The 17,735-nt window shown below is 51.0% G+C and overlaps 1 protein-coding gene across 1 annotated transcript in view; it reads left to right on the top strand.

Annotated features, from left to right (window-relative positions):
* Window positions 1-1,065: 1,065 nt before the first annotated feature.
* Window positions 1,066-17,735, top strand: part of CYFIP1 (cytoplasmic FMR1 interacting protein 1) — a 96,695-nt gene continuing 80,025 nt past the window's right edge. Inside the window, 10 exon segments of the mRNA XM_011942882.1 lie at window positions 1,066-1,212; window positions 1,290-1,379; window positions 3,463-3,540; window positions 3,732-3,833; window positions 5,027-5,208; window positions 9,117-9,213; window positions 9,304-9,432; window positions 11,409-11,513; window positions 14,976-15,067; window positions 16,208-16,325. Of these exon segments, the coding sequence (XP_011798272.1) occupies window positions 1,096-1,212; window positions 1,290-1,379; window positions 3,463-3,540; window positions 3,732-3,833; window positions 5,027-5,208; window positions 9,117-9,213; window positions 9,304-9,432; window positions 11,409-11,513; window positions 14,976-15,067; window positions 16,208-16,325 (1,110 nt within the window). The 5' untranslated portion in view covers window positions 1,066-1,095.

Here is a 17,735-nt window from a genome sequence, read left to right as displayed (position 1 = left end):
CACAGCCCCCTGCACGGCCACTCGGACCTGTCCCCCGTGTGCCGCTGGTGGCCGTCTGGCTGTGGTCTGGGGGTTTGGGGTGTGAAGAGGATCAGATCCACACCCCTGCAGCTTGAGGATGGGCTTGAAGCTTGTGAGCAGTTTTGTCGGCTGACTCTTCGGAGCTGCTTCCTCTCCACACGGCCCCTGGGGCTTCCCGGGTCCCTGGAGCTTCCCTTCTCCACCCTCAGCCAGTGCACCGGGACCAGCTGCCTGTCCTGCTGTGCCTCCACGCCCGCCCCAGTGCTGGAGGAGGGATTTGGGGCTCCTTCTGTTCAGTGTCTCCTCCAGGCCACCTGCAGCTTTCCTTCATATAATGCCGCTCAGCTGCCCCTGGTCCTGTCCCGGGGCAGAGCTGCCCCTGAGTACCCTTGAGACTGAAGCAGAATCAGCAGAAGGCAGATTGCCCCCGCTCCCTGAACCTGGCACTGAGGGTGTGCTTGGACGATGTCTGCCTTCATTTCCGTACCTCTGCTCCAGCTGTGCTGTGGCACTTTCTGTCCCCGGCGGCAGCCCCGTACTCCTTGTAATCTCAGCCTGTCTGTGCAGCTAGACAGCTGGTGTTGGGTGGCAGGGAGCTCATCTTTTCCATGTCAGGCCCTAGTGTGTTTCGAGGCACCACCTGGGAGGTGGCTGCATTCAGGGAGGGTCTGCTGGGCGGATGTGGTGTTGGAGAGGCACTGCCGCTCCAGCACTGGGAGGGGGTTGTCAGACCCTCCAGAGAGTCCTCAGCACCAGCAACTCAGGACGGCGGCCCCCGTGGTGGGGAGGGTGGCGGGGACCATGTCCCCCACACTGTGACCCTCCTGGAGGCCAGGAGAGCCTGTTCTCAGCGAGTGTGAAAGGAGAAGCTGCACAGGGCCTCCCAGCCCGCCGGCCCGTGTGCCCTGAGAAAGACCCACGTGACTCCCAAGGACTGATCGTGCCCGCGGCAGCCATCCCCAGTGCCCTCAGGAGAGCGGGAAGGGGTTAGAGGCCTGGGTACCCCACCTCGAAGCTTGTCGGCTGCCCCCCCCCTCACAGAACAGGGGTCCTTGTGTGTTGTTCCAGCCCAGGATGGCAGCCCAGGTGACTCTGGAGGACGCGCTGTCCAATGTGGACCTCCTGGAGGAGCTGCCCCTGCCCGACCAGCAGCCCTGCATCGAGCCCCCGCCATCCTCGCTGCTCTACCAGGTGGGTGCCCAGCAGCTGCAGGGTGTACAGCCTGTGCTCCGACCCCACGTGACGGTTTTTCTCTTCCTTTCTTTCAGCCAAATTTCAACACTAACTTTGAAGACAGAAATGCATTTGTTACTGGCATCGCAAGATACATCGAGCAAGCCACCGTCCACTCTAGCATGGTAATGTTGCTGTGCGTCTTTGTCTCTCTCTGCAGGGAAGGGCGCGTGTGAAGGGCAGATATATACTTTTTGGTATTATCCCAATAGACTATGCAGTAAGGAAAAAGAGTAGAAAATGAATGAAATGCCTTATATTTTTAGGATAGTCTTTGTTTTTCTTAGTATAAAAACAATACACGCTCTTTCTGAAAATTCAGTGTCTCTGGCCCAGAGAAAACCTTTGTCGGCATTTCGAGGGCACCCCTGCCCTGTTAATGGTCTTTCCCTCTCCAGATCTGCACCCACGTACACCAGGTATGCACGCATATGAGATTCAGATTTATAAATGAACTGCATTGTTATTATAGTTCTGCTTTTTTTTTTTGAGACAGAGTCTTGCGCTGCCACCCAGGCTGGAGTGCAGTGGCGTGATCTTGGTTCACTGAAACCTCTGCCTCCCAGGTTCAAGCAGTTCTTGTGCCTCAGCCTCCCGAGTAGCTGGAACTACTGGTGCCCACCACCACGCCCAGCTAATTTTTGTATTTTTAGTAGAGACAGGGTTTCACCATGTTGGCCGGGCTGGTCTCGAACTCCTGACCTCAGGTGATCTGCCCACCTCAGCCTCCCAAAGTGCTGGGATCATAGGTGTGAGCCACCACACCCAGCTAGTTCTGCATTTTAATGATCTCATGAACATTTTTTCTTTTCTTTTTATTTTTTTGTTTTGAGATAGGGTCTGACTCAGGTTGCCCAGGCTAGAGTGCAGTGGCGTGATTAGGGCTCACTACAGCCTCAACCTCCCAGGCTCAAGCAGTCTTTCCACCTCAGCCTCCTGAGTAGCTGGGACTACAGTCACACACCACCACTCCCAGCTACTTTTTTGTATTTTTTGTAAAAGCAGGTCTCACTATGTTGCCTAGGTTGGTCTCGAATTCCTGGACTCAAGGAATCTGCCCACCCAGCCTCCCAAAGTACTGGGATTACAGGCCTGAGCCACTGCGCCTGGACAAGAATATTTTCATGCCTTGAAAATGTGCTAGAGAAAGCAATCCTTAATGGCTATATACACCATTTCGTAAATGTCCACAATTCAACTATTTTTGCACATTTACTTCTTCTTTTATGTCATATAATACAAAAAAAAAAATGCTGTAGGCTGGGTGCAGTGGCTCACACCTGTAATCCCAGCATTTTGGGAGACCATAGTGGGCAGATCACCTAAGGTCAGGAGTTCGAGACCAGCCTGGCCAGCGTGGTGAAACCCTGTCTCTACTGAAAACAAAAAATACAAAAACTAACTGGGCATGGTGGTGCACGCCTGTAATCCCAGCTACTCGGGAGGCTGAGGCAAGAGAATTGCTTGAACCCAGGAGGTGGAGGTTGCAGTGAGCTGAGATCGTGTCACTGCACCCCAGTCTGGGTGACAGAGCAAGACTCGTCTCAAAAAAAAAAAAAAGCTGTGATGAACATCTCTCTCTCTAAATATAGGCTAGATTTAAGAGCATCTATTTGATTTTTACCAAAGGAAATGATGTTAAAGAGTAAAAAGCAAAAGCAGTTTTATAGCAGCGATGACAGTCCTCTTCCCATGGACTCTACCTAGATTTTAAGTGCTAAAAATCTAAACTATAAAATCCTAACTATTCCTCCTGCACACCTGGGGCAGCCCTGCCTCTAGTCCTCTCTGGGACTGGGAGGCCCTGTGAGCCGGTGAGGAGGGAGGCCAGGGGGATCCTGTGTGTGCTCACACTGGGCAGGGCGTCTGCCCTGAGCCCTTCCTCTATGCTCCCAACTGCAGGTCTCATGGCCAGCGATTGTTGCGGGCTGGGTGGAGCCAAGGTGTAATGCCTGTGGCACACCTCAGAGATGCCTGCAGGTCACGGACACCCCTCTCGCCTGCAGAAGCCCTGGCGTGTTTTGGGTGGTCATTGTGGCCCCCAGTGCCGCACCTCAGCGTTACTAGCTTCTCGGCAGCTGTCTCTTGGCACACAGGCCACAGTGCTTAGGATAGTTCATGGTGCTTTGTCTAGATTTTAGCAACTAGCATCTGCTTTTCATGCTAGTTCCCCCTCCTGCCTTTGATTTGCCCTGTGTTCCGTTGCAGAACGAGATGCTGGAGGAGGGCCAAGAATATGCTGTCATGCTGTACACTTGGAGGAGCTGCTCCCGGGCCATCCCACAGGTGCCCCGCTCACCTGTCTCTTCCCTCCCCACACCCTGCCAGGCCCCACCCCGCCCCGCCCCTGCAATGCCCGGCCCACTCTCCTCCCAGGTCTCACCCCACAGCAGGGCGGGATTACCAGCTCTAGGGGCCCAGCGGCTGCTTCTGGCTGGATCGAAGCCTCTTAGGTCATCCTTGTTTCTTTATTCCAGGTGAAATGTAACGAGCAGCCTAACAGAGTGGAAATTTACGAGAAAACCGTGGAGGTTCTGGAGCCTGAGGTCACAAAACTGATGAATTTTATGTACTTCCAGGTAAAATGGCAAAATCCCTATCTTGGGGGTGTAACACTGAGGGGTGAGTTGCTGACACCTTCCTACCCATCGCCGTCACTGTGAATACCCTGAACAGAGTGCCTGCAAATTAAAGCAACCAGTTTCTGAGACAAAACGGACCAAGCCTTTGATAGTCTAAAGTTTCTCACGCCCTTCCGGAATCAACGCTCCTTTTGTGGTTCTCAGAATTCTCTGCGAGTGATTTCGTGTTTCCTTCACGGAGCCTGCTTTTTGTCAGTTTCCAGTACACTGCTTTGACTTTCTGCCAGTTTGTACTTTCTTTTTTGAGACAGAGTCTTGCTCTGTCGCCCAGGCTGGAGTACAATGGTGCAATCTTGGCTCACTGCAACCACTGCCTCCCAGGTTGAAGTGATTCTCCTGCCTCAGCCTCCCGAGTAGCTGGGATTACAGGCGACCACCACCATGCCTGGCTAATTTTTGTATTTTTAGTGGAGACAGGGTTTCACCATGTTGGCCAGGCTGGTCTTGAACTCCTGACCTCAGGTGATCCGCCCATCTTGGCCTCCCAAAGTGCTGGGATTACAGGCGTGAGCCACCGCACCTGGTCAGTTTGTACTTCTGATTCATCTGGTCTTTCAGGTATTTTCTTGCTGTTAGCCTCAGCCTGACTGTCCATTCCTGATGGTCCTCGCCCTGGCCTTGATTAGGCAAGAAGCAGCCCCATGAAAGGGGTCTGCTCCTTTTTAAAGAAGTATTTTGGAAACATCCAGATTTTTTATGATGATGTCCATTAGCAGAGGGAGGAGATGGAACTAACTAGGAGATTAATTTTCATTTTACCTTGAAAGTTACCAAGAGGAAAAAAATCTCTCCCACTTTTCACTTCTGAAAGTTAGAACGTCTGAATTTTACAGACGTTTTCTTGGAGCATTTTGCTCAGTAATTTTGCTGGAATAATCAGCAAGATGTTGTTCCTTTAGTGATGTAGTTGGTAAAGTGCAAAACAAGTAATGATGTTGCAGAGCAGGCCGTGGGAGCTGCTTTCAGGAGGGGGGGGTCTGGCTGCCCACATTGTAAACACCTGGGCCCGAAGCCTCACGGGGCAGATCTTTTCTCATCAAGGAGCAGTGACTGCAGGTGCTTGAAGCAGGGACCTGGGCTTGGCTCCTCACTGACCTGCAGTTTTCTGCCCTCCTGCTTCCTCTGCACAGAGAAATGCCATTGAGCGTTTCTGCGGGGAGGTGAGGCGCCTGTGCCACGCTGAGAGGAGGAAGGACTTTGTGTCAGAAGCCTACCTGATCACGCTGGGCAAGTTCATCAACATGTTCGCTGTGCTGGACGAGCTGAAGAACATGAAGTGCAGTGTGAAGAACGACCACTCCGCATACAAGAGGTGAGCACCGGCCCCGTGCGCCACGGGCCTTCCTGAGAGCGCGCAGCTCAGTGGCCTGCCTTGTGCGTAGCGGGTGTGTGTCTGTGTGTGCTGAAGTCGTCACTTCTGCTAGGCAGCAGCTACTCCTCAGTGTCAGGGCTGTGGGAGCACCTGCTCTGAGGGATCAAGTGAGGGGAGCCAGCAGGTAAGTGCATAGCGTGGCTTTGCAAAGCCAGAGCAGACTCTTAGTGCCCTGGCTGTCCTCAGATGTCACGGAGGACCTTCGCACCCCTGGGCAGACAGACTTGCACAAGACGTAGGCCTAGCTCACAGAGCGCAGGCATCTGGCTCAGGGAGCATCTTGGCAAGGGGCAGGTGGCCTCTGCAGCCCACCTTGGGCATTGGGGCTGCAGTCCTCGGTGCCGGTCTCTCGCCGGTGGGGGTCCCCGTCACCCGAGCACCATCCAGCAACGTGCAGATGTAGCCCATGCACAGTCACAGGGTGTCTTGGCGTCACACTGCGCTTCCGGGTCCTCGCCCTGGCGGTTTTCTTTTTGGATGTAGAGAACTTCTGGAGAAGCTAGCCTCTGGAGAGACTGGCAGGAGGAGTGGAAGAGGCGGGCATGGCCCGGTGTGTGCTTCCGGAGGATTGTGGGGTGGTGGGTGGCAGACAGGCGTTCGGGGACACACAGTGCCGTCTCCTGATGCTCTGCTTCGTTCGTGCCCGGTGCTTTTGAAGACATGTTTTGCTGGAATGAGAGATGCTAATTTCAATTTCCTCTAGTAAGTGAGGCATCTTAGCTCTAAAATTAAATTCGAAGAGAGCTTACTTTGCATCTGAATATGCTCTAGTTATGTTGCATTTTAAATCATACAACTGTTGTTATGTCTTTATAAAAAGAAAAAACCCCACTTGGGACAAAACGAGGCAGCAGTAGGAGTCGAGCTAGGTCAGGCAGAATTTCAGCCTCATTCATGTGAAATAAGGCAGTGTTCCATTTATCACCGAAAATCGTCAGCTCTGCACAGAAGCCTAGATCTTCAGAACTAGAGAAGGGTCTCGGGAGTGGACTGTGAGCCCCTCTTGGGGCGGAAGTCTGAACGGTCCCTGTTTGATGACAGCATCCATGGGATTCTAGCATCGAGGCTCACCGGTCGCAGTGGCGTCCCGGTCCCAGCCACACAACCCAGTCGCTGTGTGATTTTAAGCAGCCTTCTCAGCCGCCACCGTTTTGGCTTTGTCAGGGAAATGGGGAGGTGGCCAGCATCAGTGGTTTTCAACATTTAAAAGTATTTAAAAGTTGTGGGTTGTTTTTTTTGTTGTTGTTCCTTTTAGCACCAGCAGCTTTATTCTAAAGCCGAGTCTGTAAAACAGTTTGCAGATGGGGGCTGCTGTGTGCAAAGCTGGGGGAAGGAGGGCTTCCCCTCCAGCAGCCCCTTCCCCAGTGTCTTCACCACCTCCAGGTTCCCCTGAGCACCAGAGAGTGGGCCTGGGCCAGCTCCGTAGCTCTTCCTGTTGCCTCTTCCTCTGACCTCTGTCTGGGACCCCTGTTGGTTCACCCTCCCAGACCACCACCCCATCCCTCCCAAGACCCCCGCCACACACACACACACACCTAGCTCTTTTGGCACCTGCTGGTAGCTACTAGTATAACCTCTTCTAAGTGCCAATGCTAAGATAACTCCTATGGTTATGGTGAGGCTTGAGGAAAATAGAAAACAGTATCCTTGACCGTTTCCTTAGTCTCCTCACCTGCCGCCTCAGCAGCTACTCAAATCAATAAAGCAAACGTGGCCAGGTGCGATGGCTCACACCTGTAATCTCAGCACCTTGAGAGGCTGAGGCAGAAGGATCACTTGAGCCCAGGAATTTGAGACTAGCCTGAGTAACATAGCAAGACCCCATCTCTAAAAAAACAAAAGCAAAAAAAACTAGCTGGGTGTGGTGGTGTGAACCTGTGGTCCCAGCTACTGGGGAGGCTGAGGCTGGAGAATCACTTGAGCCCAGGAGGTCGAGGCTGCAGTGAGCTCTGATTGTACCGCTATACTCCAGCCTGGGTGACAGGGTGAGACCCTTTGTCTATTTAAGAAAAAAAAAAAGGGAACCTTTTTTTGTTGTTGTTTGCTTGTTTTGAGGCAGAGTCTCACTGGCCCAGGCTGGAGTGCAGTGGCACAATCTCGGCTCACTGCAACCTCTGCCTCTCCTGGATTCAAGCAGTTCTCCCGCCTCAGCTTCCCGAGTAGTTGGGATTACATGCGTGAGCCACCACACCTGGCTAATTTTTGTATTTTTAGTAGAGATGGGGTTTCACCATGTTGGCCAGGCTGGTGTTGAACTCCTGACCTCAAGTGAGCCACCATGTCCGGCCCAGAAACATGTTTAAAAAGCCAAGGAATGGGCCGGGCGCGGTGGCTCAAGCCTGTAACCCCAGCACTTTGGGAGGCCAAGATGGGCGGATCACAAGGTCAGGAGATCGAGACCATCCTGGCTAACATGGTGAAACCCCGTCTCTACTAAAAAATACAAAAAACTAGCCGGGCAAGGTGGCGGGCGCCTGTAGTCCCAGCTACTCGGGAGGCTGAGGCAGGAGAATGGCGTAAACCCGGGAGGCGGAGCTTGCAGTGAGCCAGGATCCGGCCACTGCACTCCAGCCTGGGTGACAGAGCGAGACTCCGTCTCAAAAAAAAAAAAAAAAGCCAAGGAATGTTACTGTATCAGTTAATATTAGGTTTAACTGTATGCAATTGTTTAGAACCCAGTGAAGTAACAGTGGCTTTGAAAAGATTGCAGTTTATTTCTCTGTCTCCTGAAAAGTCCTGAATTAGGTGGTCTGCAGCTGATTGCAGGCTCTCCGGCGTTCAGGACTCAAGGCTCCTGTTGGCCTGCTGCTCTGCTTCAGGTGTTGCCTCCTGGTTCTAGATGGTTGCTTAAGCTCCAGCTGTCATTTCTGCATTCCAGTCAGCAGGCAGAAAGGAGGGAAGATGGGCACCATGCTCCCTTATGAGTAAACTTTGGAGTGCCGGTCAGTGTCTTGCGTTATGTCTCATGGCCCCAGTCCTTGGTCACGTGACCACAGCCAGCTGCAGGGTAGGCGAGGCACACGGAATGTGTGAGGCTCCCTGGAACGTGTGTTCCACGGAAATGCGGGGCTCGTTCCTAAGGGGGAAGGGGAGGAAGTGAATGTTGGGGGAGGTCATTGGTCTTTGCCATGGTGACTTTTAAAGCTAAAACCCCAAGGCTCTGGGTTGCACAGACCTATGCTTGTGTGGGCCGTTTCCACTGCACTTTCTTGGGGGACAGCCCTAGATGATGGGAATCCTCACACCCCACCTTCACCCTGCTCTGCCAGACCTCACGGGCTCAGCATGGCCTTGCGGTATTGTATGTTGGGCCTCATGTACGGGTGTAGCTACCAACTGGTGGCAGGCCAGGGCTCTGTCTCAGGACTTTGGGTACCAGTGGTCCCTGAGGTGGCCTGGGGAGGTGTGGTCCGGAGGGTTCCCGGCAGAGAACCTCAGCAGTGCTGGCCGTCTTCATGGCAGGGCTTGTGGGAGTCACGGAGATGGCAGTGGCCCTTCTTAGACTCGGGGTCCAGCAGCCCTGTGCCCCCTAGATGAGGTGGTCGTCCACCAGTGAAGGGCAGAGACCAGGGTGCAGGGACCCTGCAGGAAGCCCATCGGCTGTGACCAGCAGGGTGGAGAGCTGTCCCCAGCTGTGCAACACACGTCTAAGTTGGCAGAAGACTGACCTGGAGTGCAGGGCCGGAGACGCCTGAAAAGGCTGCAGTCATCTCCGGCGTCTGACATTGACCCACATTTCTGCAGATGACTGCAGAGGAAAGGGATCCCACTCGAACCAGGCTTTTATTTTTTATTTTTTTACGTGGCACATTGGTGCATTTTGGGATGAACTCTTCTTGTTTTCAAAGGGCCGCTCAGTTTTTACGTAAAATGGCAGATCCACAGTCCATCCAGGAATCGCAGAATCTGTCCATGTTCCTGGCCAATCACAACAAGATCACACAGGTAAGGCTGGTGTTTGCACACTCAGGAGGATGGGCCGAGCCGCTGGCCGGGCGCCAGGCCCGTGCGTGAGTCTCTTGCTCTGTGTTTCAGTCTCTGCAGCAGCAGCTCGAAGTGATTTCTGGCTACGAAGAGCTCCTGGCAGACATCGTGAATCTGTGTGTCGATTACTACGAGAACAGGATGTATTTGACGCCCAGTGAGAAACACATGCTTCTCAAAGTACGTGTGTGGGGACGCCAGCCTGTGGCACTGCCGAGGGACAGCCTTACTCTTGTCGATAGGCTGTGCTTTATCTAGAATCCTTTGACAGCTGTGTCTTACTTGCACGTTGTCTTGTGTGTGAACAGCGTTCTGCCCTTGCACACAGCCTGCACAACAGGCTCTCAGCACACCCCACAAGTGTCACACACTGACCCTGGGAGAAGAAGCCAGGATGTCTGGCTCGAGGATTCCATCAGCATTAAGCTGCTTTTTGTTTTATTTTTGAGGCAGGGTGTTGCTCTTGCCCAGGCTGGAGTACAGTGGCATGATCACAGTGAGCCTCCTGGGCTCAAGTGATCCTCCCACCTTGGCCTCCAAAGTAGCTGGGACTACAGGTGCGCACCACCACGCCTGGCTAATCTTTAAATTTTTGTAGAGGGAGAAAATTGCCATGTTGTACAGGCTATTCTCCAACTCCTGGGCTCAAGTGACCCTCCTGCCTCAGCCTCCCAAAGCTCTGTGAATACAAGCTTGAGCCACTGTGCCCAGCCTTTTTTTTTTTCTTGAGACAGGGTCTTGCTCTGTCACCCAGGCTGGAGTACAGTAGTACAGACACAGCTCACTGTAGCCTCGACCTCCTTGGCTCAAGTGATCTTTCTGCCTCAGGCTCCTGAGTAACTGGGGCCATAGGCACTTGCACCAATGCCCAGCTAAGTTTTTGAATTTTTGTAGATACGAGATCTCACTTTGCTGCCCAGGCTGGCCTTGAACTCCTGGGCTCAAGCAATCTTCTTGGCTTGTCCCCCTGCAAAGTGCTGGGATTACAGGCCTAAGCCACCACGCCCAGCCTTTAAGCTGCTTTGTGACAGAAGTTACCTAAGATTCTACCTGTCAAGTATGTGATTCCTGGGACTCTGATACCTTGTGTCACCATAATTAAAGTAGTCTTTTGTTGGTTCACCATATTCTTTATTATTCTGTTCAAATGAGGAAGGTTTCCATCTGCGTTTCTCATGGGAAAAGTGGTCGGCAGTTCCGCTGCTCCCTTTGCTCTGCTCTCCACCTCTGCAGGATGGCCTTGGGGGACCCTTTGCTGGGTGTCCCACCAGCCCAGCCCCCGGCCTCCTCCTGAGTAGGAGAGCACTGGGAGGCACTCAGGGCTGAAGGAGCCCTGTCTATGGAGTGCTTTGTGACAGCAGAAACTTTGTGTCTGCACCAGCTGGTGTGGGAGCCGTGGCCACCAGGTCTTGTGGAGCACTGGAGTGTGCAGGTGGCTAGTCCACATTCAGAATTTTTAGTTTGTGACCAGGCACGGTAGCTCATGCCTGTAATCCTAGCACTTTGGGAGTTGAAGTGGGTGGATCACTTGAGGTCAAGAGTTCTACACCAGCCTGACCAACATGGTGAAACCCCATCTCTACTGAAAATACAAAAACCATTAGCCAGGCGTGGTGGTCATGGGCGCCTGTAATCCCAGCTACTTGGGAGGCTGAGGCAGGAGAATCACTTGAACCTGGGAGGCAGAGGTTGCAGTGAGCTGAGATGGCGCCACTGCACTCCGGCCTGGGTGACAGATTGGGACTCTGTCTCAAAAAAAAAAAAAAAAAGGAATTTTTAGTTTGCATACACCGAAACGTAACTGGTTACATGTGACTGCATATTGGACATTACTTTTAATGGCAGAAAAACCGCAATTACTTTTACACCAACTTAATAGCCCTAGAATAGCCCTACTGCTTGTGTGAGTTTAGGGTAGAGGATTTGTTTTTTCCGCTTTTAGCAACTGACCTGGAAGCCCAGCCCCGCTTTGTAGCAGTTTCACTGAGGATAAAATGATGCATTTCAAGCACCAGACAAGCAGCCGAAAGATAGATCTTTGTGATATATTTCAAACTGTGCCTTTGAAATCGTCAGCTGTAACAGTGTAAGTCCTTACGGGTAATTAAATTTGCAGTTGTGAGCTTTATTGCATCATTCATTTTGTGGCTTTTCAGGTCATGGGATTTGGTCTGTACCTGATGGATGGGAGTGTCAGTAACATCTATAAGTTAGATGCCAAGAAAAGAATAAACTTATCCAAAATTGACAAGTACTTCAAGGTGAGTTACATGGTTTTAGATCAGTGTTTTTATTGATTTGTGTCCAGTGTGAATTTCGGAGAAGTGAGCCCCTGTGTGACCGTGATCTATATCAGGAAATGCTGGGGCTGGGTGGAGTCTGGGCCACGCACGTTCTCCTGTCTGCAGAGGCGACTGCGCTTTCTCTTTCCTTCTGCCCGGTGCTGGTTTTGCCTAGGTGGAGCTTTATACAGATGGAATTGTGCTATTTTACTCTCCTGTGTCCGGCTGCTGTCACCAGCGTCTTGTTTGTTAGGTGCATCCTGGAGGAAGCCCATAACTCTAGCTCATCGCTTTCGGTTGTGGTGTAGTTTTCTATCTTATGACTACACCATAACTTTACCCGTTCCGATGCTGGCGGGCTCTTGGATGTTCCCGGGTTTTGGTGAGTCCAAACAGTGCAGCTCTGGTAGACTCTACTCTGTTAGGTGCATACCCAGGAGAAGGACCGGAGGTCACAGGGCGTATCTGTTTTCAGTGTTAGTAGTTATCTATGGCCTGATGACTTCCCAGCATAGCTGTCCTGATCTGCGTTCCCATCAGCAGTGAGAGAACGCTCTGGGGGTGCCACATCCTTGTCAGTACTTAGCACTGTCTCTTTTGGGGTTGGGGGACATCCTGAGGACATTGGGATCGTAATGGCTAGTGTTTCCTTGTAGTTTAGTTCATGTTTCCTTAATGGCTTTCCATGTTCTTAGCACATTCCCTTTGTGATGTGCCACTTCAAGTCTTCGGCTCTTTTTTCCCTATTGATTTATACTTCTTTATATATTCTGGATACATGTCCTTTGTTGGGCACAAGTGAGTTTTTTTGCTTGTTTTGTTTTTGAGACAGGCTCTTGCTCTGTCATCCAGGCTGGAGTGTAGCAGGCCTTGGTGATTCCTCCCACCTCAGCCTCTCAAGTAGCTGGGACTACAGGCACTTGCCATCACACCTGGCTAGTTTTTAAACTTTTAGTGGCAACGAGGTCTCCCTGTGTTGCCCAGGCTGGTCTCGAACTCCTGGCCTCAAGCAGTCCTCCAGTCCTAGCCTCTCAAAGTGCGGAGGTTAACGGGCCTGAGCCACTGCACCTGGCCTTACGTTTTAATGTACATGTATTCTCCCCTAAGAGGCTTACCCTTTCACTTTTTCCCAGCTTTATTGAGGTGTAATTGACAAATAAAAATTGTATGTGTTTATGGTATACAGTGTGATGTTTTGATACACATACACATAGTGAAATGATGAATTCAAGCTAATTAACATGTCCATCACCTCACACATCATTTTTTTGTTTTGTGATGAGAACACTTAAGATCTACTCTTTTAGCATATTTTAAGAATTCAATGCGTTGTTATTAAGCATAGCTGCCGTGCCATAGGTGAGGTCTTCAGCGCTTACCGATGCTGCGGAACTGAAACTTGACCAATACATTCCCTTCCTCCCCCGCCTCCAGTAGCCTTTTCGCGTTCTCGATGGTGTCATTTGCTGAGCAGAAGTTCATAATTTTAGTGTAGTCCCATATGAGTCTTTTCATTAATGTCCACCTAAATCAGTCTTTGCAGCCATCCAGCTCATGGGGTGGCTTCTAGAAGCATCCTGTGTCCTTTTTCACGTAGACCTAATCCCCCCGGAACTGACTTCTGCACGTGGTAGGAGGTAGGGATTTTGCGTCCTTGGATCGTTCTCAGTATGGCTCCCCAGTTGGGCCTGCCCGTTTGTTGCAAAGCCCATTGTTCTGCAGTGCTGCTCCTCGGGTCATGTGGCTCTGTCCAGGTTCTCTGTCCTGCCCGCAAGCCTCCGTCCCTGCTCCAGGGCCACGCTGCCTTAACTGCTGTAGCTTTCTAAGAGGACTCCTAATCCGGAAGGGTGTGTCTTCCAGTTTTGTCCTTCAAGACAGTCTCAGATATCATCCCTTCACCTTTGGAAATGCATTTTAGAATTGGTTTCCTGATTTACACACACTATCCCCACAAAGCCATTTTTATTCTTATGGAATATTGACTGGGATTGATTATACATCCGTTTTGAGAGAACGGACATTTAAAACATTTGAAACCTTCCTAGGCACAAACATGATCTATTTCTCTATTTATTGAGAACTTTTTCTAGAATTTTTGGGGTAGTACTTTTTTTTTTTTGAGACGGAGTCTCGCTCTGTCGCCCAGGCTGGAGTGCAGTGGTGCGAACTCGGCTCACTGCAACCTCTGCCTCCCGGGTTCACGCCATTCTCCTGCCTCAGCCTCCCGAGTAACTGGGACTACAGGTGCCCACCACCACGCCTGGCTAATTTTTTTTTGTATTTTTTAGTAGAGACGGGGTTTCACGTGTTAGCCAGGATGATCTCGATCTCCTGACCTCATGATCCGCCCGCCTCGGCCTCCCAAAGTGCTGGGATTCCAGGTGTGAGCCACCGCGCCTGGCCTGGGGTAGTACTTTTGTTTAGAGGTCTTGCACATTTTTTGTTAGATTCACTCATGCATATTTTTTTTGGATGCTGTTGCAAAGTATTTCTCTTTAAGTTTTTGTATTCTAATTATTGCTAGTATATAGAAATGCAGTTGCCTGGGCACGGTGGCTTATGCCTGTAATCCCAGCACTTTGGGAGGCCGAGGCAGGTGGATCACGAGGTCAAGATACCAAGACCATCCTGGCCAAGATGATGAAACCCTGTCTCTACTAAAAATACAAAAAAAATTAGCTGTGCGTGGTGGTGCTCACCTCTAGTCCCAGCTCCTCGGGAGGCTGAGGCAGGATAATTACTTGAATCCTGGAGGTGGAGGTTGCAGTGACCCGAGATCGTGCCACTGCACTGCAGCCTGGCGACAGAGTAAGACTCTGTCTCAAAAAAAAAAGAAAAAAAGAAATACAGTTGATTTTTTTTTTTTTTTTTTTAATGACTGTGGATCTAGCAACTTGGTAGGTTAATTGTAACATTTGAATAGTTTTTATAGATGTTGGTTTTTGGCCGGGCGCGGTGGCTCAAGCCTGTAATCCCAGCACTTTGGGAGGCCGAGACGGGCGGATCACGAGGTCAGGAGATCGAGACCATCCTGGCTAACGGTGAAACCCCGTCTCTACTAAAAAATACAAAAATCTAGCCGGGCACGGTGGCGGGTTCTGTAGTCCCAGCTACTCAGGAGGCTGAGGCAGGAGAATGGCGTGAACCCGGCAGGCGGAGCTTGCAGTGAGCTGAGATCCGGCCACTGCACTCCAGCCTGGGCGACAGAGCTAGACTCCGTCTCAAAAAAAAAAAAAAAAAAAAAAGATGTTGGTTTTTAAATTGTATTTTGTTTCTCTCAAAGCAAATGTAGACGTTGCTTAGAGTTTTTTTGTAGTAAATCATTTGCAGAGGTAGCATTCAAACCGAAGTAATTATTAGCATTAGTCAGTTTCCTTGTGCTTATGTATTTGGTGACTAAACATACATAAGGACCCTATTTTTTTTGTTCTTTGAGTACAGCAGCTCCAGGTGGTTCCGCTATTTGGGGACATGCAAATAGAACTGGCAAGATACATCAAGACCAGCGCCCACTACGAGGAAAATAAATCTCGGTAGGAGGAGAGAAAAGCTGCCTGGTTTGAGCTTTCTGCAGTGTCCTCATTGTGCGGTTTTCTTCAAACCTCGTGCTTATTTGTCTAGAGATAACACTGTTAACATTCTCAGCCTGGAACGGAATGGCCAGTATTGTAGCCTTTGCCACATGTGGCTAGTTACATTTAAGTTTATTGAAAAATACAATTGAAATTTTAATTTCCTTATGCCAGCCACATTTGAAATGTTCAATAGTTAGTAGCTACTGTGTTGGACAGCACAGATACAGAACACTTTTATCATCCTAGGGTTTCCTGTTGGACAGGGCTGGGGGATAGTCTTCACGTTCAAAAAGGTTGTCTTACAAAAAAAAGAGGGTGAGGTGCAGTGGTTCACGCCTATAATCCCAGCACTTTGGGAGGCCGAGGTGGATGGATCTCTTGAACTCAGGAGTTTGAGACCAGCCTGGGCAACAAGTGAGACCTCGTCTTTATGAAAAAATACAAAAGTTAGCCGGGCATGGTGGCACAGGCTTGTAGTCCCAGTTACTCAGGAGGCTGAGGTGGGAGGATCACTTGAGTAGTCTGGGAGGTGGAGGTTGCAGTGAAGCGAGATTGCACCGCTGCAGTCCAGCCTAGGCAGCAGCGCAACACCCTGCCTCAAAGTGAAAAAGAAGACACTGACGGTGTGCCAGCTGTGACATCCGCAGACAGTGTGGCCCTAAATCCTAAACTGTGCGTCATCTTACTCTGGGGAGAACGACGCAGATCCTCAGCACACTTGCAGGTGCTGGCAGGCACTCCTCCCCACTGCAGACTCTGCAGAGCCACCAGAGCCTCGGGGGAGGCTTTCACTGCTTTGCCAAGCACTGTGCCCGTAGCCAACCTGCAGTCACCATTCAGCCATGATTTTGACAAACGAAGTTGCAGCTCAGTCTCGGGGGCAAGAAACCTTTTCAGTAAAGGACAGACAGCAAATACTTTAGGCTTTACAGGCCACAGGTGGTCTCCATCAGATAATTCTGTGTTGTTTTTTTTAACAACCCTTTAAAAATGTAACAGCCATCTGGCTCTGGCACCAAACCAGGCATCCTGAGCTGCCCCAGTGCCGCGACCTGCTGGCGCCACTGCAGGTAACGCGGGTGCCTTCTCTCCGCGCAGATGGACGTGCACATCCTCCGGCAGCAGCCCTCAGTACAACATCTGCGAGCAGATGATCCAGATCCGCGAGGACCACATGCGCTTCATTTCGGAGCTGGCGCGCTACAGCAACAGCGAGGTGGGCCCGCGACCGGAGCCACAGGGGCACCCGAGGGTCGCCCGTGTGCGTTTGCACCCAGATTTGAGGTTTAATTGCTTTGAAAAACAGTTTACTACCAGATACAATCATACGCCACATAATGACAGGGACAGGTTCTGACGTGTCGTTAGGCAGTTTCGTCACTGTGGGAACGTCATCGTGTCCTCGTGCTAGCCTGGATGGTACAGCCTGCAGCACACCTGGGCCGCACACCCATGGAGCACGCTGCTATGCTGAAGACTTTGGGTAGTTGTAACACAGTGGTACGTATTTGTGTATCTAAATCTATCTAAACATAGAAAAGGTACAGTGAAAAGATGGTGTTACAACCTTATGGGACCACCATTCTGTATGCTGTCATTGATCAAATGTGGTGCATGACTGTACTTCAAAGGCACCCATTAGAATTGACAAGGCGGTGAAATTAGTGTTGTGTCTTCAGCTGTACAAAAAGCATCTTTTTTTTTTTTTTCAGAAAAACATAGGGATCCCAAGAGAAAGGACAGAGACCAGATAATTAATTGATTAAATGGCATTTCCTAGTCTAGTACTGTGATTCCAGCAGCTCGAAAGATGGTTGGAGAAGGGAGGACACTGGGAAAAGACAGGGTGATTCTGACCCGGGGCCCCTTTAAGTCTAGAAAGAAAGAAGTCCTGAGGCCAGAGGTGAGCAGGAACCTCTGGGTGGCTGTCAGGAGACATCCCAGGGGCCCTGGGTGCATGTGTCCAGGAGGTGGGCCTGGAGTTGGGCGCAGAGGACAGGTGCTTTCTCTTTAGTTCCTTCCAGCTTTGCAGCTGGGTTTGCCACATCGGCATTTTGGTCACTCCCGTTCTCCTCAGCCAGGTTTGCTCCGAGCCAGCGCTGCTGACACGTCTGGCTGCAGATTGCCGCAGGGACTGCGGGGTTGTAGGGCATATACCCAGGCTGCTTTGCAGATCTGCTTAGTCCCTCAAGGGCCTCGGGAGGACCATTAACCTTAGCAGGGACAACTCTGGGGATGTTGGCCCCACCCACTGCAGGATGACAAGCACCCGTGTCCCCCACCCACCATGGCTACCAGTCATCATGTAACCAGACTGACTAAGAACCCAGTAGTCCAGGTATCTTGGGGTACCTGCTGCTTCTAGCACAGACCACTGGCAAGTGTTTGGGCATGTTAGACAAGGAGGCTGTTCTGGGCGAGTCAGTGAGTGGTGAGCAAGTAGGAGGCCTAGGACATGACTGTGCACTGCTGTGGCCTTTATGGACACTGTGTGCTTAGGCTGTGCTAAAGTTTTTGGGTTTTTTTTGGTTTTTTTCTTTTTTTGAGATGGAGTCTCGCTCTGTCGCGCAGGCTGGAGTGCAGTGGCGCGATCTCGGCTCACTGCAAGCTCCGCCTCCCGGGTTCC

Source organism: Colobus angolensis, unplaced genomic scaffold, assembly GCF_000951035.1.
Source record: "Colobus angolensis palliatus isolate OR3802 unplaced genomic scaffold, Cang.pa_1.0 Scaffold211, whole genome shotgun sequence".
Classification (NCBI taxonomy): domain Eukaryota; kingdom Metazoa; phylum Chordata; class Mammalia; order Primates; family Cercopithecidae; genus Colobus; species Colobus angolensis.
This window is presented reverse-complemented; position numbering and strand designations above follow the sequence as displayed.